This window comes from Cygnus atratus, chromosome 2, assembly GCF_013377495.2.
Source record: "Cygnus atratus isolate AKBS03 ecotype Queensland, Australia chromosome 2, CAtr_DNAZoo_HiC_assembly, whole genome shotgun sequence".
Lineage (NCBI taxonomy): Eukaryota > Metazoa > Chordata > Aves > Anseriformes > Anatidae > Cygnus > Cygnus atratus.
In genome coordinates this window covers 52384484-52407707 of record NC_066363.1, presented here as the reverse complement: position 1 = coordinate 52407707, position 23224 = coordinate 52384484, and the positions used below count along the sequence as shown (strand labels likewise).

The following is a 23224-nucleotide window of genomic DNA, read 5'->3' as shown; positions in this document are numbered from 1 at the left end:
AACACACTTTATTCGCAGTGTTGTGTGAAGTGCTAGGGCTTCTGAACGCAGAACAAAAACCATGCTGCTCTACAACAAGGAAATGCTTTGTGACTCTTCCAATGAGGAAGTGCATCTTTGTGAGCCTCGCTCAGCTGTTTCCTCTGCCCACCTCCTGCAGAAAGCCCCAGAGTCTAAAAAATTAATGGTTTCTTATCCTTCAAGAAGTCACTTTGAAGAATAGTTAAGTCTTTGCTTTTTTTTAACTTATTTTTAACGAGTTACCACTGTTTCCATCTGGTCACTTTTGTACATCTTTATCATTCACCTTATTACTCACTTTTCTACACAACTGTAGTATCACCTAGTATGGAAAGTTATTTGAAATGATGATATCTGTGGATCGAAAGCAGTGCTGAAGACCAGAAATACTAAGATGCTAAATACGACAAAGTTACAAGATACAGAATACAAAAGACTGAAGATTTAGAAAGAGCACAAAGCACGGCTGCAGGCAGCCTACTTTCTCATGTTTTAGAATCAAAAAATAAAATCTAAACCCAACAGACACAGATGCATTTATTCAGAGAACACATTTCAAATGTTTCGACATGAACTACTTTTTTTCCAAACCAATTCCTGAATTCCTGAGAAGCTTCTAAAAGCTGTCCACTCTTCATTACTGTGAATTACTTCCACAATCTCTGAAAACCGTGCTAAGGGATTTACAGCAATCTTTCCTTCCCAGTAGGAACCAGTGTCTTCTGACCCAATTCCAACTAAATCACCTCATCTACAACTCAATCTGAATCAGGATTTTTTTCCTGCAATGCTAAACATTGCCCATTCTATCTGTAATCTCCTGCAGCCCCTTCACAAGGCTTTGCCTCTATTCTCCACCGCCAGCATGAGCTGATGAACAAGAACATATTTCCCAACTATTATGTCCCCATTTTCTCCTCCAAATCCGAGATGCAAATGATTCTAATTTATTGTAACTGCACATGCACACTAACCCGATTCATTACCTCTTGTCCCTTTCTGAACTCTTCATTTCCCTGTCTTCTGAAATATCTATTAATGTTAAGAAAAGCATTTTAATAAATAAGGTTGCCCATAATAACAGGGTTCACAAAAACGTAACGTTTTATGCCTCAGAACTTGTTCTTACATTTACTCAATACATTCTTAATAAATTGTAGCAAATTCATTACTTGGGACGTCTACTCAACTCTCCTCCATGTTTACAACAGAGCAGACATTTATCATTGCCCAGTGATGGAAACTATTACTGCCATCTGTGCTGACTCCAGCTGGTATAAGACTAATATAAAATTCCTTTAGCTGCTCTGAGCTGCTTATTCAGCTGGCAGTAATAAAAGTCAAGCTCATTAACAACAGCCTTCCAGAGCAAAGTTTCTGCTTATCTCTGAGAAGCAACTAAGCATCTCCAAGATCCTTTTCACTACTGAAAAAATACAACTCCATTTACTTGGCACCTGCTTTTAATAGCAGTCCCAAGGCTTTACAACTACTTCCTTTTAAAATGTATCTATCAACCTTGCTCAAATTATTTAGAAAATGAAAAGCAGCTACATCAAGGCAATAAGCTTCTTCCTGTATACAAGCTGAAATACATTTCTAAGGTCAGAGGCAGCACTTCAAGAGGCGGTCAGATAATGAGCACCTCCAAAGCAAGTATTCGGGAAACAGATTTGTGCAACTCAAACAATACTTAACTGAGCACTGATGATAATTTTACACAGCCTTTAATTTTTTCAAACAGACAAGAAACATGGACTGTTATTAAACATGTTATAAGCATATGTAACCGAAGCATACTGTTATCTTAGACACACCGGGCAATTTTATGTTCTCCGTCTTGCATATTGCACAACTCGGGGAATATGACTGAGACACTAAAAACGGAATTTAACCATAGTTTAAGAGGGCTTTCTATCCCCCCTTCTCATTGAAGTTACAGTGTTACTGAAGGCATTAGTAACCACCAAATGAAGGAAACAACTTCAACAACCTCATTGAGGATGTGCAGTTTTTTGGTAATTCATTTATTAAATTACCAAATTATTAGATACTGCACATGTGCAGTAGAATTTTTTAAACTATTGTTTTTAACAAATACAATTTCTTTTACGGCACATGCAAGAATATTTTCTTTTCTTAAAAGAAGTTACAGGAAAAAAATGTCTTGCCAAAGGAAAAGGGAGAAAAAGTTACTTGAAGTTCAATCTCCTGACTAGCTGACCAAACTGATATGTTCATTTCTACCGGAATTCAGAGTATCACTATCTAACCGAAGACTGAATTAGAAACAATTATCTTTTGTTATTCCATCTCTAATTCCATTACAGCACGTGCTGCAAAACCTGACGAAAGTCTCTCCACTACTCAGGCACACAAAGGAACCATGCAGATCGACTACACCTGCCTGCACACAAGTCAGACAACAAAAGGTAGGAAAAAAAAGACCTTCAAAACGCAAAGATTACCCTAGCCCAGACACCTAACCAAAAGTCCTTAATAACATTTAAGGGATTAACCATCTTTCCATGACTCATCACATCATGTATCAACATGTAACCTGGGGTGTTCCTTCAAAAAAAATCCCCACAAAACACAGCCAAAAAAAGTCATAGCCCCCCCCTCCCCCCAACTTTTCCATCCATGACTATCAAGGTGTTGCAAAGAGCATAATGCCACCACAACAGTGAGGGCACCTCCTGTACGCTTCCAGGCTCAGAAGCCCATAGACTAAAAATGAGATTGCACACCTGGCTATAAATTTCTCATATATTCAATTGAAGTGTAGGTGCCAAGTCTTATTAGTGCGCACAGAAATTCTAGGTAGCTCAAAGGACAAATGAGAGTTAATATTCTACCACTGATACAGTGCGTATCCCATATTAAGGAGCTGCGCACAGGTGATTTATAAATACAGGTGGTTTCCATCTTTATCTACTGTACCGGGTCTAGCTGGGATGGAGTTAACTTTCCCCGCAGCGGCCCACGCAGTGCTGTGCTCTGCACGTGTAGCTAGAACAGCACTGGTATCACACCAGTGTTGTGTCTGCTGCTGAGCCCTGCCGGCACAGCTTCAAGACCCCCTCCAACAACCCCCCATCCTCCCAAACAACCGCTATGCGTACTGAGGCCCTGCTTCCTGGGACGCAGCCGAATGTCGCTCATTGATGGGAAGCAGAGAATAACAGTGTTCTCTTTTCACTTCCATGCAGCCTTTCCCTGTTGTTTTTCCCCTTTAATTAAACTATCCTGATCTCAAAACCTGAGCCTCCACACACGCACACACCAATGTATTGCACTGCCTTCCCCAACCTCCCCTCCTCTGAGGGAGGGGAGCGAGAGCATGGTGTGGAGGAGCTGGAGTTCAGTTGGCTGTTGGTGCGAAACCACCACATTCACGTATATTGTACAGAAGTATATTTTGTGTAGAAGTTTTTCTTTTATAAGCTATTGTTTCAGTATGAGTTTAACACAGAACTTTCAGAGGTTTTGTGAGGCTTCACAAGCTCATTCTGCAGGTCAATCTTCTGCTCTCTTTAAAGGCTGAGGAAAAAAGCACGAACATTGCTAATGGAAATAACACTGAACTAGCAACAGAACTTTTAGAAATTCTACCATGCTTTCATGCCCAGTTTTCTTAATGATGTGAAATCCTCTTGTGAATGGTCATTAACTTTATCTTCTTTCTCGCCTACCTATTTCCTAACAAAGTCTCCTGATACTGTTCATAATCCCTAACGCTCTCTTCCATCCGTCTACGGCTTCCAAAAAGCAGAACTTCTCTCAGAGCAGTCAACTCTTTTCTGCCTGTACAGTTTTCCAGACTCCCAAGTCATTTCTGATCTTTTCTTTATCATTTCTGATCATTATATTTTAGTAAACTGTACAGTCCAAATACAAGGCAGGCAAACATCAAAGAAAAAGCTATTGTTAAAAGGTGGTCCTAGTTCATAGGCATGGACAACAACAAAAAAGGAAAGGTTAATTAACCATCTTATTTGATAATTGCAGCCTAGATTATTGTTGTAAATATATTTAATTTTACCACTTGTACTCAGTAATTGAGTACTCTTGCACTGAAATTCTGCCTACTGTCTTATTTAAATATGCATATCAAATTCTCAGCACCACTAATTCACTAATATTCTGAGAGCAGAGACCTACGAATATGAAAAGCATCAAAATTCAGTTCAAATCTTCTGCTTTCTACAAACTCCTTTATTTACATCCATCAGTTTCCTTTATTATTTCATTTATGAAACTGTCTATTTGCAACTCCAAGCAGATCGATTATCTTGTGCATGGGCTTCCGCTCATAACTCCTCCACATTGCTCAAGTTTCTGCTCCTTGTGTTCCCCCCCCCCAATATCATTACTGTAATTCAGTCACTCATTCAGTAATTGTGCCACACTGTCCACAGTAGGAATCTCTATGGAAGACCAGTAATTCCAATGACTTGCTTTATCACTTTAGGAAACTTCCAAAAATAGTTTTTCTATAGCTCCAATTTCCCATTGAGTATCAAACAGCTTAAGAATATAACGTGCTGCACCATTTGTGCAGAATATTATAATCCATGGCTGAATTATAAAAAGTCAAACCCAGCCCTACAAATATGCATGATTACTGAACTATGTGTACTACAACACAGGATTTTTGCATTTCTGAGGCATTTCTGTAAAGCACGTAACAGTAATCATCAATGCTTATTTTCTACTTCCTCAGTATAATCATGATAATACAAGTCTAAAATGTCTCATCATGATACATCTCCATTATAGGCAATAGCTTTCATATTTCTCTTTAAATCTATTGAGAAAACTTTTTTTTTTCCAGATTTTTTGTTTAATTTAAACATGCTAAACAATTTTGGGACACATGAAGAATAATTTGAGAGGAAAAAGATAGGTATCAGTATTAACATTTTTGTACTCGTTGATATTCTGGCAAATAGTCAAAGAAATTCCTTCACTGACCTTTAAGTTCTATGAACCATATGGTAAACTACTTGAAGCCAGGGTTTGACCTGGGTTTGTTTGTCGGAGTTCAAAATATAAACAGTTAAGCAGGGAAATGGTAATGAAAATGTTAACATCCCCTTCAGAGAAGTGACTTACCAGTTACATCCACTTTTGAAATGTTAAGAAACACCATCACACAGCATAAGCAGGTTAATGAAAAAGATGAGTAAAAAACATAACAGTAATAATGAAAACACAGAAATCAGAAAAACAAAGAGATCTAGAAACTAAACGTTTTACTTGCCAGTTAACGACTACCTACTCTGGAATACAAACAAACCTGCTTCCCACGAAGAGAAGCATGTCTTTTAAAGGAAAAAAAAAAAAAGCAAAACTGATTACCTGGCTTCTACAAAGAACCACAGGAATTGTTGCAGAAAATGAAATAGAAACAAAGTAAGAGGAATGAAAACCTCGGGACTACCTCAACTACCAAAGGATAGAAAGCCAAAATTACAACATTAAGTATTCTGATTGGGAGGAAGGCTCCCTTACAGACAGGCCTGACAAATTTAAAGATTCAACACTATGCAAACCTAGTGCTCAATGCATAAAGTGCCTTCAAAGAATATTTCCTTCATAGATATTATCTCTGCATAATTTATTATATGTTGCATAGTAATAGTTGTAAACAGCCATTAACTTTCTGTATCTCAATACTTTTAATAAGCTTAGACTTAACCAAGTTACCAAGAATGAGCTGAGCCACAGTAGCTGCACAGAGCAGTTGCAAGGCAGCAAAGTTTTCCTGGCTCACAGATACTTAAAGCTCGCATTGCTCACACAACTGTAAAAGAAAAATCAACCTAAAGCAACAATTTAACATAGTTTGTACATTGCTACTTGTTCCTTTTATCAACTTTACGTTTTAAGTTAAGAATTGATGCACAAAATAGCCTGGAGGCCCAGGCTTCCTTACAGTCACGTGTAAATTAAAAAGCTACACCTACAGAATCAAAGTTAGCTGGCATCTATTAAAAAATAAGTTCTTATACCCATTCTATACTCATTACTATTAACATATTGCAATAAGAGTCACAAAAAAAAACCAACAGCCACTTATTGGGTGGATAGCAGATGCATGCCTACCAGAGAAGTCTCCTGAAGCAATCTGTGAACTGCATTCATTCATGAGAGAATATAGTATTTTACCTCCGCAGGTGGCCTGGAAAAGAACTACAATGGAGTATGTTCTCCTTCATACTTTTCCAATGTACTCAGAGGAGCTGCACAATGAAAGGATTGTCATTTCTTTACTGCTTTGACCAACTACTTTAAGTGCTTTGCAGTGCTGTACTTCACATTTATTGGTTGTGTGAAGGATATTCTGCTACCTAAGGTATAAATTATTTGGAAAATTTTGAATGTGTTATTTGTTGAATTCCAGCACTCACTCACGCATTGATCTGAACTCTAATGCTCAACATGAAAAGCCATCCACAATACAACTTTCTTCCTCAGGAACAGAGCTTCAGGTCTGATCTGCCATATGAAAAATTAGACTAGAAGAGATATTAAATAACCTTCATTTTCAAAAAAGAAAGCTCACCCATCATAATCTGATTTGTCTCATTAATTACTTGTAATTGAGTGTATCTTTACTGTTCTATGAAGACAGCTGGAACAGTTTGTTCAAGGAGTGGGGAACACAATGAAAAGTGTCCTTCTATCAGCACGAACATGCTCAGAGCTGACCATTCTCATCTGCCTTGGAGTTTGCCAGAGAACCGAGTGCTCAGAAACTCTGAAAAGACAACTCTAGAAAAGAAAATGTGCTATTTGATGTCTCCCCTTCAAAAACATTAAGTCAAATATTAAAAAGAAGAAAGGAATCTCCTGCTTTTATAAATCAAAACTTGTACACAGCCTAGAGAGACCTCTGTTTAACTTGTTACATTTGAGCGCTAAAATCCTCAGAACTATGAATTTATCAGCTCTGAGAAGGATTTAATATTTTTCAGCCTTTGATACCAAAGCCAACATAAGGAAAAGCATTAAAAACTTATTTGAATTTTCAACTCGAGCCTATCCCACTCCCTAAAAAGCCAGCATTTCGCACAAGGATGCCCAGCCGACCTACTACAACTCCTTTCACATGCTGCACCTGCTGCACCAAACCTCTGCTCATCAATTTATCCCACATATTGCTCTGCATAAAGACACAGTAATATACTTGAAACAGTCACCAAGCAGATTAACTTAAAGATAGTTTTGCTTTGGAAATGTGACTACCTGAGGCCAGCCTCTTCTCTCTCCACAGAGCTTGCCCAGTGACTTTGCACTGACACATTGCCTTTGGTAGCAAAGTAACAGCTTTGAGTATGAGAAAAGTAAAGGGAAAGGTTGGCAGATCTACTGCTTCCCAACTCACCAACAAGCATTAAGATCCAAGAGACGCAGCAATGGACAACACAGACACAGCTTATTGACAACTGGAAATAAGGAGATGTAGAATCTGGCCTCTAGAATTCCAGATGACTTATTAAAAACATGATTTTGCATCTTTCCGTATCTTAGTGTAGTTTAAGGGCAACAGAAATATATAGACAATATGCAGAGATAATTCATAATTATATATACACACACATACAGACAGAGATAACACATAATACATACGAACTAAGCAATTTTGCTACCAAATTCCAGAGAGAGTTTGGTCAAAGACTGCCAATGATCATAATCATCGTCCCAAATTGCCTTGCTACACTATGCAACTCTGACACGTACTGATAGCAGACTTCATCACCCAGGAATCTTTACAGAATACACAAGTGGAGACATCCTGAACTCTGACTAGCAGCCTGCACAGCGTACCAGTGTCAGAAAGTAGTTGTTTCCTTAACAAAAAATTTGTTTCTCTCCAGACATCCTTCTACAATTAAAACACATGTCCAAGCAACATGCAGTATTCTCAATGGAGTTTTATTCAAATAGCCCGAAGTTCATGTGCAGCTCAAGTATTTTAAAAATATGATTATTCTTTCCTGAAGAACTTCTCCTTTTTTTCCACCCCCCAAAGTCTTCCTTGAATCTTTTTCTCCCTCCTTGGCTTGCAGCCAACAGCATTTATTCCCTCAAAGAGTTTTTAGAGCTGTGATCTCAGACTGCAGAACCAGGTTTACATCCACAATTCATTTTACGAACATTTGTTTACAGAGAGCAGAACTCTACTGTATTATTATGGTGAAAGGTATAATTTGTTTGAAATATCTTCCTTCCACTATTACCTGTGAGAATTTTATCCATGTTCCAGGCTTATTGTGTAGACAAAAAGCAGGTACTTATTAGCTCCAGGCACAAAACAAAGCAAAAACTGATGAAAAGACAAGCTAGCTTCTAAAAATAGAGAGGGAGCATGGACACTTTCACGTGGTGGAGAGCGCCTGACCAGGTACCAAACACGTACACAGCCCCGCCTGGATATGGTGCTGGCAGGGTACGGTGAGCAAAGGAGTGCTCCGAGGGGATGGGGGAGAGTTTCAGAACAGTCTCCATCCCCCTGCAGATTCGCTAGGGTCTAGCCGAGTATTTTAGCTCCAGATCTGCAGCAGTGTGCAGAACACACACATCTGTGTTTCAGAAAAAAAAAAAAAAAAACAAAGATTGTTTTTCACTAAGATTTGTCTTCATGCAGCAGAAAAAAAAAAATCTAAATTAGAAAGCACGATCATGTTACAATAAAATCAACCTAACAGCCCTGACAAGTTTCAGAACAGGAGGGATATATTAAGCTATTCATACACAGAAACACAAAGCAGGTGATAACAGCAGAAAAAAACACTGTCAGTGAGCACTATGAGATAAGTTACTAGTAGAGGAAGCAAGGCACAGAAAGAGAGCTGAGACACAAGCAACACACTTGCTGCTGTACCAACTACAGAAGACTAAAGGTAATCAAAGCTTCCGATTTAGAATAAAAAGCACAGTGCTGCTGGGACTTGCTAACAGCACTCCATCTTTTAACTTGAAAATGCCATCATTTCTGGAGATTTTAAATAATGTATTTAAAGAGCATGGGAGAATGCAGGTAGCAGGTCAAGAAGATGAAAAGTAGATGAAAGGGTAAAATTGACAAGAACGGAGAAAGGCACAAACTTATCTGTGGCCATGCTTGCACAGAAGTGATGAGGTTTACCATAAAGATTAGCTGCATACATTTAAAGAGCCTGAATGCTGATGTGTCAGCCTTGGAAACTGGCCCCAGCCAGCTGCTTGCTAACCCAGAGACCAAAGGACACCATGGCCCATGCTGGCATCTATTCAGAGTCAGGTCAGGACAGAGATCTGAGTTTCTGCATAGGGATATGAAGTGTGCACAAATGATCCTGTACTGCCGTAACACGATGGAAGTTATCTTTCACAGAGCAGATAGGGAAAAAAAATATATCCTTTCCTGTCCAGTGCTGTTCCAGGTACTACCAACAGCCCTGCTTTAAACCTAGCATTCAGCAAACTTAGTAAGGTCAATAAGCATATTTCATTTAAACTGGGAACTTTCACCCTACTTTATTGGAAAGTACACAAACTACTTTGTTTTTAATCTTTAATGAAGTACTTGAAGTTCTCTTTAAGGAGAACGTGTCGATACACTTGAATGTCAATACACACCTCCACAGTCCCACTGAGTCCCATCTGCACTGCGATCTGCAGTCAGCTCTACAACTCCTGCTCCATGCCCGACAACGGGAAAGCCCAGCTAACAGAGGGCACGCTAGGCAGAGCATTGCGGGCACACCCCAAGGCCAAATCAATGCTCATTACCTGAGCACGTGCTCTTTCTGCAAAACAGACTAGTAGAACGGTAGCAGAGGCCCACAGCCACCTACTTTTGGCCCTGTCCTACCCCAGCATTGCTTTTGACTGCACCATTGCCACCTCCTCTCATCTCTGAGCTGAGAGGGACAGGCAGGACCAGCCGGTACGGCAGGGTACGGGCAGGCCAGCAGAGCCCTCCTGAATGGAAGCTGCCATCTCCCGCAGCTGCCAGGTACTTGCTGTGAGCACCCAGGCTGCAGGTGTCCAGGGCCGAGGCTGTGCAGGAGGAGGTGAGGCCCTGCAAAACTCCCCATTTAGCATCACACCACACCAAAACGCAGTCCTGCTTCAGGAGCTGCGACTTACCTCATTACCTCTGCCATAAATAACCCCCAGCCTCAGTGATCTACCCAGAGATCTGCCTGCAGAGTGGCTAGAGGTAAACAGTCTAGAACAAATGAAGTAGAAATACATGCAGTCTCTCAAAAATGTATAAAAGTCTTTAAAGGAGAACGAGAAGTCATATTAAGGAAGACGACTCAGAATAAGTAGGTCAGTTCAAAATACTGTGTACCCTTTCATACGGCTTTCCACAAGTTTCTGAACTCCGATAAGCACTCCTTTACTTAGTGATCTGAGAAGGCAAATACTACCAGGGTCAGCAGTTTGGGGTTAGTTATACCAGGATGAGAAAGGGAAGAAGCAAAGTAGGTATGCGGCAAAACTGCAAACATATTTCAGGCTTGACAAATAAAGAATTGAATTCAAAATTGTTCAAATGAAAGTTATCGCATGAATTTTCGAGCATAGCTTTCCCCCTTTGAACATCATCACTAATAAAGTCAGCAGCAGCACTCAATTTTCAGCAATTTTCAACGTAATAAGGATACAGCTGCCTCCTTTTTGCTTAAATAGCTGTTCTACTTCAGAAATGGATAGAGGTTCTGGTGTCTGATTAGTAACTCCAGACCAGTCCAATTTATTTTGATCTACGCCTGCAACCTGAGACATGAAAGTAAAAGAGCAGGACTAGAAAGATATGCTACAGGAGAAGCTGCAGCTAAGGCAAGCATCCCACTTCAAAGGCCCTTAGATTAACAGCACTGAAGCAAAGAACTGATGTGCCTCATATGGAAAAACAGTTGAAGGGAGAGGAAAAAAAGTAGTATTTTTAAAGGAATCAAGAACATGCCCCTTTAGCCCTTTAAGAGCAAAACAACAAAGCACATAGTGTCCTTTTCTTTCTCCATTTATAAGAAAAGTTCTGTAGCAAATCTACAACACACCATCTATTTTGGATATGAAAAAGAACAATAATCATAAAAAATGTTTCAAGTGCATAGTTTTCCACTCCTATTTGGAAAAAAAAGTTTCCTAGTCTAATCAAACACTCCCCTTGAGCTTACTCAACTCTGACAATGCTCATTTTCCCACATAACAACTGCATGTTATCACTAACGTTGCTATTTTCTTTCGATTATACACGCTGCTGACAAAGTACTCCTCCCTCAAAACTCAGCTCTGCAATTCCGTATTATAAAATCTCATTACAAGTCTACAAAGAGATGGCATTTACTTTTTTTTTTTTGTAATGACTACAAAGGCAGACAGGCAAGAGGTCACTTATGTGAATACCTTTTCCGAACCACAACAAAGATTCAGCTACCTTCAAAAAAGTGCAGGAATTTCAAATTCCACTTTTAGGACTGAGGGAGTTGTTCTGCAACACCCTTCTTTACAACAGATGACAGATTAAGATTGAGCTGCCTTGGAGAGATTTTATAAAACTCATTTTAAACACATTGGTCATGCGAGTGACAGCGTGTTTCCAAAGCATATTTGAGTGTCTTGCACATGAGCCACGAATTTCTGCCTTATTCAAGTAAATTCTCAAATAGCAATCAATAACATGGGTCAGAGCACGCAGCAGAAGAAACGCAGCTCGGAAGACACGTGAGAATCGCACAACACTAAGGGCATTCAGCCAGCAAATCTGCATTTCTGGATCTGGATCTGCATTTCTGCGTTTAAACTAGCACAGAGTTGCAAGATGTCATTCTGTAATGATCAGCTGATACCGAAATTTCAAACGAAGTAACACCGCGTCCCTTGAAGCACATGCAAAGCTTCTATCTGTGAGCACAGAAGGCAGTAAGGAGAGATTACACTACAGACACAAAGCTTGCATACCTTCACTGTTTCTGAAAAAAGCTTCCCTCCCAGAGCCACGTTCGCATCTGCAAAGCAAACTCCAAAAGCTATTTTAGAGGATGCAGCCTACCCTAAAGAATGGCTAGACAAAAGAGGAGAGATTAGACTGATGTCTATCTAGGCTCAGCACTCATCTTCTGTGCCCCGCTGAGCATTTTAAAACAGAACTGGCACAGGCTAACTTCGAACTTTTACTATGGGGGAGTCGGACATTCCCTTCCTTTGATATGCTGCTTCTGAGAATAAAAGGGAATCAAGATGTGGAGCTGGGATGCTGAGAGGAACACAACATCTACTGAATTTATTAAAAAAAAAAAAAGTAATCAATGTAAGGTCTCCTTCAATGGAGTGGTAAGACAACACTCGAGTGCTACATCCTCAAAGACACTTTCACTATCTTAGATGGACATATGAGCACTTACTTCATAGCCAATTTCTGCAGACTCTCAGACGTGAAGGACATTTAATTAACAGTAAATAAAAAAACAGTGTTAAAATGCGTGTTACAAATATACACTGAAAATTAGGAATACAACACACACTTAGCTACAATGTTATAAACACCTCACTAAAAATACAAAGGACTTGGAAGCTCCTGACAAGCTCAGTACATGGTAAGCTCTGTCCTGCGTTCAATGGCCTGTTTACAAGAACTGACTTTCCTTTTTGTTTGCAACTTGGATCTCAACCAGAACACACACGAATAACGTAGCATTTCCTCGCAGAATGCCAGTTTCTCGTACATACTTTCAGCAGGATGGGAGAAAGCTCACAGGATACTTTTGTTTTGGCCTGGCTTCCCCCAATATGTACCTTGTGGAGTTTGTAATATTGTCAGGCACCCAGTTCTGTACCTCTCACCCGCCTTTCGTTATCCTTCCAGTCCTGCTCCCCAAGTATCCTTTCCCTCTATTCTGCTGTGTCAGCAGCCAGTTCGTTAAGGAGCCGTCTTTTGCACTTTCTAATGTTTCAGTTTCCATGCAGATACTGAAGCAGCATTTCTCAAGGACACTCCAACCAAGAATACAGGTACAACTGAGGCTTACTTACACCAGAAGAATGTCAACTATCCAAAACTTTCTCCTTTTTAAATTTAACAGGCATTAAAGAAAAGGCCAGATTGTTTTCTAGACAGTTTGTTCCAGAATTGCATATCCACCATGGTCGGGGTAAGAAGCTCTGAAATGGCAAAACCTGAGTAGTAGGATGATGATCCACAACAGACTTCTGACAAAGCTTCCAGAAGCACTTTTTTATACCAATACAGTGCAAAATGCGAGAGATCACAAACGGTTTCTGCTCTTTTACTCTATTATATAATTGCAAACTAACCAAACTCAACTACTATTTGCTGAGCATTCAGAGGATACGTGAGTAATATATTAAGCTCTTCAACTGCATGCACCAAATAAAGGAACATTTCTTTATTTTACCAAAAGATCAATTTCTGTTTCAGCCTGATTTCATTAGATGAAGTTATGTGAAAACATATATCAAGTCTAAAGGAAATTCAGGAACATCTCAAAATAGGGAATGACGACATGGCATGACAGAAAGGAAACAAAAACTGTATCAAAATGCTCAGGACTTGCATCATTCACGGAGGGGACACTACCGAACCAACACAAGTCTGGAGCACTGCAAACTTACATCACACTGTATACGTAAAAGACTCACATCAACAGATACTGACAAAAACTTTCCAAAGCAGACCAGGATGCTTCTCATTCAGGGCCATACAGTGGCTTCGCCAATAGAAAACTTCCACCAGTTCCACCGAAACGCTCCGCTGGCTTATCTTCAGGAAAAGCTCAGCTACTGTAAAACAAGCCTTGGCTTTTGAATCACAAAGCAAAAGTGAATTTGAAGTAAAAATTCAACAAAATAAGAACTAGGAAGTATTAAAAACCACACAGCAACCGGTGCTGATCACTATACAAATCCATTCATTTTGCAGATAAAACCTTCCCTTCCATCACAGCCAGTCCTTTAACCTTCAATTCTGAAGGAATCAAATTCATGAAAGACTTTCTCAGCTACCCTGCACATGATTTGATTTTAATCAGTCAGACAAAAAGTGGAAACCACATGGGAAGCAGTATCAAGTATTGCAGTTTCTTATCAAAGATCTGCTGTTCCTTGTCATCATACAAGAAATATTAAGCAAAACAGACAGCTCCACATACGTATACTTAGTACTACAAGAACTATTCCAGTGTCTGAAGAGACAGATGCAGAATGTTGAAGCCCTATGCTAGAAGAAGAAAATTTAATCTCACTGGAGGCTTTTGAATGCTGCTTATTTAGGATTGATGTTTGTGTATAAAAAGAGATGGCAGAACAATAAACTAGAACTACAAGCTCAGTAAACAGGATATCATGTACACTTTCTATCGTTTCATCTGCAAGTCTAAAATGTTCTCTAGAACAACAAATTTTAAGGAAAAATATTTAAACGCTGACAGTTTCAGCAATCTGTTTTTAATATAAAGCACATTACTTGGACAACAGCATACAACATCTTATGAAGTTCCCAATTAACAATGCATCCTGGTAGTTTTTAACGTATTGAACGCTATCTTCATAAACATACGCAGAGATAAGCATGCCATTCCAGCCACAGCAGCTGCTTTGATTCATGTTTTTGAAATGCCTACAATTCTTGGAATATACACACACTGCAAAAAGAAGATGCGGTGACGCCACAAATCTCAGGATAACCAGGACCAGCCTACTAGCTCTGCTGCTCCTAAACATGACCAGGCAGCAGCATGGGCTCGGTGGGAGCTAGCTCACAGAACAGAGACCACAAGTATCTTCCCTGTTGCTAGTGAACAATAAGCCTCTGCTGTATCTTCAGCGTCATCATTAACTGTGAAGCTTACCATACACTTACCAGAAGCATACAGAAATGTTTCAGACACCTTTTCACTGCTGGGCTGATACACCTCAAAACAGGTACAGTACAATTAATAAACGCCAAAATATATGCATGGCTTAATCTGTCAAAAGATTAGTTGAGGTATAAGTCTTTGTCCTGAGCTGTAACACTCAAATATCAAATAAGTGACTCCAGGATAATAAATCATTAGTGACTAGGGGCTAATGACATACGATACCCCTATGTGAAACAAGAGCACATTTAGGTTACCTTCTAGAGGAAAAGTTACACCTCACAAGTCACTAACTTAACACCTGAGGAAGATGTAGCTGTATTTGGTAAGCACATACATGCCTGAGGATGTCTCTGCTTAGGATATAACAAAACACCAAATAAAGGTTGAGGCTGACGACTAGGAATTTATTAGTTCAGGAAATGGCTATGAATTTCATTAGACTGATGACCAAGGGCTGCTTTTTCTTTAAAAAAATGACAGCTGACTTTTAATCTAAAATAAAACCATAACTGTAGAAGTTAATTAGCACTAACCAGCACAACAAGCCATTCATTCACTTTTCTCCAAAACAGTAAATGAAATGAAGGGACACCCTCCCATGGAATTAAAAACAGCTTATCTAACTCCTACTGTTCACCAGCACAGATAATCTTGGGCTTATGTCACTGATTTGTGACCCCTGTCACCAATGCATTTTTCTGATTGCAAATTTACCGTATGAAGGTCAATCTGCTTGTTGTGTGCTTCCTGAGCTCCTCCCTCAGCTCCCAGACATTGTCCAGCACACACCATAGAAGGATCATGAAGATATTACACAAGAAGCTCAAGCTCCAGCAAACTTCAAACTCTGATGCCCAATTTCCTATCAACATCGAGAGTCACATACTGATGGAACAAGCTCATATGCCTTCAACTGTCTCTTGTAAAAAGAAACACAGCAGCATTACTTCCAGGCAACAGCACAACTGTTTTAGTTAACACGGTGCTTCAGGTCTCAAGTTAATTTGCTACCGAGTCCTGCGGTGCAAATCATTGCTCAGTAGGGGCCTTTTCTTTGCACGCTGCACTTACTGAGCACGTACAATTCACCGTCTCCAGCCGACACTTTGACACTTCCGTAGCGCCCGCTCCACACTCTGCAGTTGTTAACAGGCATCCTTACAAAACACGAGGAATTAAGCAATTGGAGACCTTATTCAGTTAAGCAACAGAATCTGCACAGCGCTGCTGCAGCAGCTGGCATTTCACTAGAGTAGGCAGTAATTGTTTCCATGAATAGACTCGCACCACGGCCAGGCCAGGCCAAATAAGCAGAGCCACCAGAGGACTTTCCCACCACTGCACACAGCCTTTCCGTGCGAGAGACATGGCAATGCCGCCGGGGGCAGCTGCCCTTCCTGCTACTCAGTTTGCCCCCAGCTTCAGAGAAATAAAGGACTTCAAACATGGTAATGTCTCAGAACCACAGCAGCGACGAGTACTTTTTGTCAGTTTAAAGATTTAGCTCTAATCTTACTACTACAAGTATCGCCACGACGGCTCCCTCGATGACAGATGCCCGCCTGTGCCTGCTGCACTGCAGGCCTGAGACAAGGAAGGAATTTACTTCGTCACCAAAAACATGTGCAAAGATTTGCAGCCCAGTGCCCTGCAGTACACAGCCCTGGACGGAACGGATGCTTGTGGGTGGTGCTTCTTTCTGGGCAGGAGTTTGGTGGAGCAGGCACTTTATTAGCACTTGCTGAAGTGCCAGTGCCACTACAATACGTTTACAACTACCACCTAACTTTAAACGTGTCAGCTACTACAATTTAAGTCTGAAACTTTACCATACGCACATTTAATAAGCAGACTAGATGCACAGAGCAAAGGTAATCTTGTAGAGACGGTCTTCTTCCTTTGAAAAGAATGTATACCAAGGTGGGCAAAGGAGGTGAAACGAAAGCTTTTCCTTCAGTCCCAATCTCCCCAAAGAAAAGGGCAAACATAAACAGCTGCTCTTTTCAAATGGATTTTTTTTAAATTCGTAATTTCAATAAACAACACGTTCAAGGTGTACTGAATAGGAATCCAGATCTCAAAACCCATTTCTGGCCGCAATAATAGATAAATGCACACGTACCTGCCCCTTCTAAACACAGAAGCGAAGCGTGTGTAAAAGGCCTGCCAACCTATCTGAGAAGTCTTTTTATGTTCTACTGCGTGGACATTTCTAACATCATAAAACAGACAAAATGGACATGTTCAAGGTGAACCCAGTTTTACTGTATTCTGAGTATTGTTTTTGAGTATAACTGAATAGCAGTCCAGAAGCAGGGAATGTCTACAAAGCAACGATTGCCCAAGCATGGTATTATCAAGAACAGCTTTCCTTCTCTTCAAGCGTGTTATTTCTGTTCTGAAATACTGCCAGCTATGCACTACTAGCGGCGTACCTACAGTCTCAACAGCGTCCAGTGGTAGTTTCCTCTAGCAATGCCTTTTCAAGACCAAAGCACAAGGTCCCGACAGCTGTCTGGATTTTATGGACGTGGCAAGGTAACAGGTGTTCCACATACCCATGGCTCAGTCGACCTTAGAAAGAACCTAGAGCCATGCCACAAATTCATAATCCAAAACACATGGAAAATCCAAAATACGTGGGATTCAGCACACAGGAATTTGAAACCAAGTGTTAGAATGGTGGTTTCATGGAACTGCATCTAGTATCCCACCTGAGGCATGGATGAGTTACCGCAATGCAGAAACGGTTCTGAAATGACATTTGCCAGCCATACATTTTATCACTCAAACACACCTCTTCGACAAAGATTCAAAGTTAACAATTCACATCCTGAACATTGATGTCGAACAGGAAGCTAACCAAAGAGGTCAAAGTCAGATTGCTTTTACAATTTCCTCTAGACAAAGATAAAGGTTGCTGCCTGCTCTTGTTTCACCATCTAGCTCAGGTGAAAATTCAGAGTATATGCATCAAGGACACAATCTTCTTGATCATGCCTTCAGATACAGAAATAATTAGCAGTTGTCCTGTTTCAGCTTCCTGAAGTTCCAGTTTGAAACAGGGACCATTACCAGAAACGCACATCCTCTCCCTGCAACCGCGCTCCTCTCTCATCTCTGATGCTGTTCAAAGCAACATGTCAAAAAAAAAAAAAAAAAAGCATCACAGTGACCACGTGAAGGACCATCTATTAAAGACCATTCAAAATACTGTTTTCCCCAAGGTGGGGAGGAGGCAACAGCTGCTTTCTGGAAACAAGAGTTTTAGGACAAGCTAACTAGGAATAAAATCTGTGCTTTAGGTCATTATCTTGGGAAGCATCACGACCTACAAGAACTAGATAGGCCCCATACACATACCTGTTCCCAGCTATTTGTTTTACTAAAGAGCTTAAACTTACTCAAAAAAAAAAAACACACCATATATTCTGCCACTCTGAGTAATTCAAAGATACAAGAGTTTTACCTAAGTATAATTTGGCACTGGGGCTATTTGTCTGTTATCTAAGTAATGACGCCAGAAGATTGAGCAAGCAAGTCCTAAAATAGGTTTAAAAACCAAAAGTAAGTCAGACAAAAAAAAAAAGATACTTTCTGAGCAGAGTGGACTTTAAGTTCAGCTGCACAATCTGATGATTTCTTTCTTATTTTTTGACCCAAGGCCTTTAATAAGGCAAAGTTTGCAGAAGGCTACTGTGCTTTAAGGTAATAAATTGCCCAACAGATGCCTTCTGCTTAGTCAAAACTACAGTTGAAACAGTATTGCAGTTCTACTGTCTCCGTACTTCATTATTTCTGTCAATACAAATCTTTTGTTTACTAACAACGGAAAGATCACGCCATGAACTGTAGTCAGGGAAGCAAAATAAACTTTTCAGATCCTACGTGTTTAAAAAGTGTAGCTGAAAGGCAAGGTTGGATGGAAAAAAGCCTGCTTCGACAGTCAAAAGCACAGATGGCACCTGGCAAAACCTGATTTGTCCTACTAAAAGAATAGCATCTCTAATGTCAAGAGAAAGCTTTGACGAACCTAGAGAGGGGCGTGATATTTCCATCGTAAATAATAATTACTCAGATATTTTGAAAGACTGCCTGTAAGCTCATGCTCTAGTTATTTCATAGTTGCAATTTAATGCTGTACCTTAATGCCAACCAGATACAAACATTTATAGCATGACAGTAAGACGTATACTACTGGTTTTGAAACAATTCAAATTCCTAAGACTAGTTGGAATAACTATTTCAGAAAGAAGAGTACTTTGATAAAGGAAATTCAGATTCCCAGGTGAAGACAGAAAAAATAAATAAATAAATAAATCACAGGGTTCCCAGAAATACAAGACATTATTTCCTTCTGAGAAGAAAGAGAAATCCATACCAATTTGGGGGGGAAAATGTATGGAAGACCAACAAGGTAACTAAAACAACACAGAAACACACTTAGGCAGACATAAAGGAAACTAATGCTACTAGTAACACTAAAACAAGGGCTAAAGGCATGAAGTGCAACAAATCAACTTAGAAAATCTTTGCCAGCACCAGAGAATATACCTGATACCAGCTAATGAAAGCTGTTTCTTTCTGAACTGTCTGCTATTCCTACAGTCAGTAAAGATTTTCCCATCTTTCAGACTCAGCTTGTTAGGTTTTACTGTGTTTTGTTTTTTCTTCTTTGTTAGTTTAGAATCCTAAAACTGTTTGCCTGTAGGGAATGAAAGGCCTGCTGTTTATAAAAAGATAAAACATTTAATAACAATTACCATTTTGTAGCTGTGTTTGTTAAGGTACAGATGCTGTGTGGTCTAGCTGTTAGAAGAAGAATAGAGAAACCAGATCTAACTTACACAACACCAATACAAACTAATACAAAAGTGGAAGCTGAACAAGTGACAGCACTGTCTTAGATTTTAGGCATTTTTTGCCACTTGTAAAACTGTCATAACTTGTCTAAAATCCTTCAGAAGTATCTGTAATAAAATGCAGAGTCCTATTAACAGGATGCATCTGAAATTAGACCTCATTTTAAAACTCCTTATGGAATAGAAAAAAATAGTAAAATTCGATCTTCCTAAACTTAAAGTTTGCTTTTGGATGCACAGCACTTCAATAATTATAACAGATATCTAATTTTACTTTGGAAAATTCTGTCAATACATCAAAAACTACAACTAAGAACACAAAGCAAATAAAGAGCATGGTCCTGAACACCCCTCTCCCTCCCCCCCCCCAACAACTACAGTTTCTCTGCTTCAGCTCAATTAAGAAAAGCAGCCCTGGAAACCAACTTTGCTTTAGAAGGCTACTTATTCTAATTCCAAAGCACAGCACAAACTTGTACTTTCATTCCTCTAGAAAAAAAGGAAATCTCCATATAAAAAGAAAAACGTAAAAGAGACTAAACAGAATATTAAAATAATGCAATATAGCACAGAAAGACCAGTTAATCAGCCAACAAGGGAAGTAATTTTTGCAATGACACGGTTGCTCTGAAAGAAAAAATCCAGTTGAGCTATATAAAAACAAGCTACACAAAGAAAACCAAAAATCCATTTGACATCTCTAACCCTGCCAAGGCACCAGTCCAAGTACAAGCAGCAACTACTCAGCAATTCAGAACCGGTCTATATAGACATTTTATTTGGGTACACACAGAAGAAGAATAGAATTCATTCTTCATCATGAGAATTAAACTCTATCTTGACGGGAACAAATAAAACAGAAATCAACAGTTTAACACTGAAAAAAATTAAGGAACTTCACAAGGCACTAGATGGCCATTAGCCATCTCAACAGTCTACACACAATCTCTGCTATTTAGAAGGTAGCCAAACCATATTTCTGCATCAACGTGAGTTACTTCCGATCAGCATTTCCAATCCTCTCACGTCATGCAGTTGCTTCCTTCTAACACACAAGTTAAACATTCAACAGCCAGCCAAGTTCCACCCTCACAGTGGGCTGGCTGCAAGCAGGGCAGCTATCACCTGCCAACACTGCTATCAATAACGACGTTGCACACAAGTGTCACAACTCACCCGTAAGGCTCTTGGCACACAATCAGAAGCCAATTCAAACTAGGTAAGAGAGTTTATAAATATATATATATTTTTTTTTTTTTTTACAGGTATTAAAGCCAGACAAACACAAAACACAATCTCTCATAAGAGTCACTGAGTAGTCTCCCTGAATACCTGCAGCCAACACGCACAACGTTGCACTTTGTACCTGTCAAATCCACTCACTTTAAAGAGTCGATATTATTCTTAGTACAGCAGTGTTGCGATGGACACCATATAAGCAGTTCAATAAAAGTTAGAAAAAGCATACTTCCTAAAATAGTCTCAAGAAAAACAAGATTTCCATTTTTCAGATGGGATGCTAAGACGCACAGAGGCAGCACGACTTGTAGATCGCACAAAGTCTATGAAAGGGACTGGAAACGAGCACAGACCTTTCAAGACCCAAGCCAACACGTTAGCCATAACATATGATTCTGAAGACAACGCAGGTTGGATTTAAGTTAAATTGGCATGATTACAGCTGTATTCCAGTATTTAGATTAACATGAGAGGGCCTTCACATCTTGGACATGAAAGAACAGAAAAGGTGTAGACCTTTCCTGCTGGAAAACGATAAAAGCCATGACATTGTCTTTGGAAAAAAAAAAAAATATATCCTCATGCTAATTTTCATAGCTATTACACCCTCAAAGATATTTTTAATAAAACCTTAAGTAGCAAGAATTCGTTCAGATGAAAATCTCTATAATCATGCAAATGAATTCACACTCCTTGGCATTAAAAATATTTAACAGATCAACCAAGTTGAGCTGTCAACAGGTAATCAAAGAGATAAGCAAACAACGTAACTATTCCCCTCGTGCCTCCCCGTCTTTCCCCACACTCCCTCAAAGGAAAGAAATCTTTTCCTGTTCTGATCTATTTTTACAGTCCAGTGCACTGGTATTTTGGACTATTTCCAAGGGTATTCTTTAGCGGGGCATCTCAACTAGACGCCAGATTTCCAAATTATTTAAGCGTATTCTCAGACTATTCCACACAACAGCACGGGATTAATAAAGGAACTGGTAATTACCAAATGCAAGTATGTTAAAACTCGGCAAACAAAAAATATCATCGCTAGGACAACATCTGAATTCTGCTTCTTGTTTCCACAAAGGTTACACCGAGTCACCAGCAGCCTGCGCTTAAGGGAAATTGCTGGGAGCAGCAGCGTGCACGGTCAGTGTCCATCCATCCTTACCTAAGCGACGGCTCATTTTTTGAGCATTTACCCAGGAATTGGCTTGCAGGCTCGGGAGGCCAACAGCGATCTGCACCTCCCTTTGGGCGCCTCCAGCTCCCCGCAGGACACAAAGCTCAGGTCCGGGGGAGCCCTGTGCCCCCCGACGGCCGCCCCCTGCCCCTCGCAGACCCCGGTAGGGGGGTCAGGAGCCGGGGGGAGGGGGGGGGGGGCTGTCTTGTGGCCCCACTTCTCACCTCTCTCCCTGCTTGGCGTTGGAAGGCGGCGGGTGCAGCACCGTCTGGTTCCCCTCCATCTCCACGATGCACTTGGTGTTCAGCTCCAGCTCTGCAAGGAGAGGCGGCGGGGGGATGGACGGGCGGCCGGGACGCCCCCCGACACCCCCCCGGGGGGCTGCTGCTGCCCCCCACACCCCGGGGGGTCGGGAGGGAGCCGGGGGGGGGAGCTGAAGGGGGTGAGGGGGGGGGGAGGCGCTTGTTCATCCCCCTGGCCGCAAAGGGGGGCGCGAGGAGGAGCCGGTTACCTCTCCTGTTCATGGGCCGGACCCTGACGGCGACCTTCACCTTGGTGTCCGACATTGTTCCCCCGGGGGGCGGCGGGCGGGCGGGCGGCCCCCCTCAGCGGCACCTCGCAGCCGGGCAGCGCCGCGCACAGCGACCCCGCGCAGCGCCAGCGTCCATGCCGGGGGAGGGAGGAGGAGGAGGAGGGGAGGAGGAGGGAAGAAGGAGGAGGAGGGCCCGGCGGCGGCGGCGGCGCAGCCCCACAGCCGCCTCCCCGCTCAGCCGCGGCCGGCCCCGACCCTCAGCGAGCCCCCCGCCGCCATTTTCCGCCGCCTCCCGCCTGCAGCGGCCCCGCCGCCGGGCAGCCGCGGAAACACCCGAGCGGCTTCGGCACCGGGGGGGGGGGGGGTGGCGGAAACACCCGAACGGCTTCGGCAGCCGGGGATGGGAGGGGGGGAGGAGGGGGTTGGCTGCCCCCCTCGGGCAGCCGCCCAGTGAGCATGCGCAACGGGGCCGCGCCTTGCAGTGGCGCTAAAAGGCGGGGAGGTGGCG

General features: G+C 41.2%; 1 protein-coding gene across 5 annotated transcripts in view; it reads right to left on the bottom strand.

Moving 5' to 3' along the window:
* The window catches only part of KIF13A (kinesin family member 13A), a 126741-nt gene extending 103775 nt beyond the window's left edge, over positions 1-22966 (bottom strand). For all 5 annotated transcript variants that reach the window (XM_035549741.2, XM_035549743.2, XM_035549742.2 and 2 more), the window contains exons 1-2: positions 22696-22966; positions 22409-22499 (exon numbers count right to left, since the gene is read on the bottom strand). In XM_035549741.2, the coding sequence (XP_035405634.1) occupies positions 22409-22499; positions 22696-22750 (146 nt within the window). In that variant the 5' untranslated portion in view covers positions 22751-22966. The remainder of the gene's footprint in view (positions 1-22408; positions 22500-22695) is intronic.
* Positions 22967-23224: the final 258 nt, after the last annotated feature.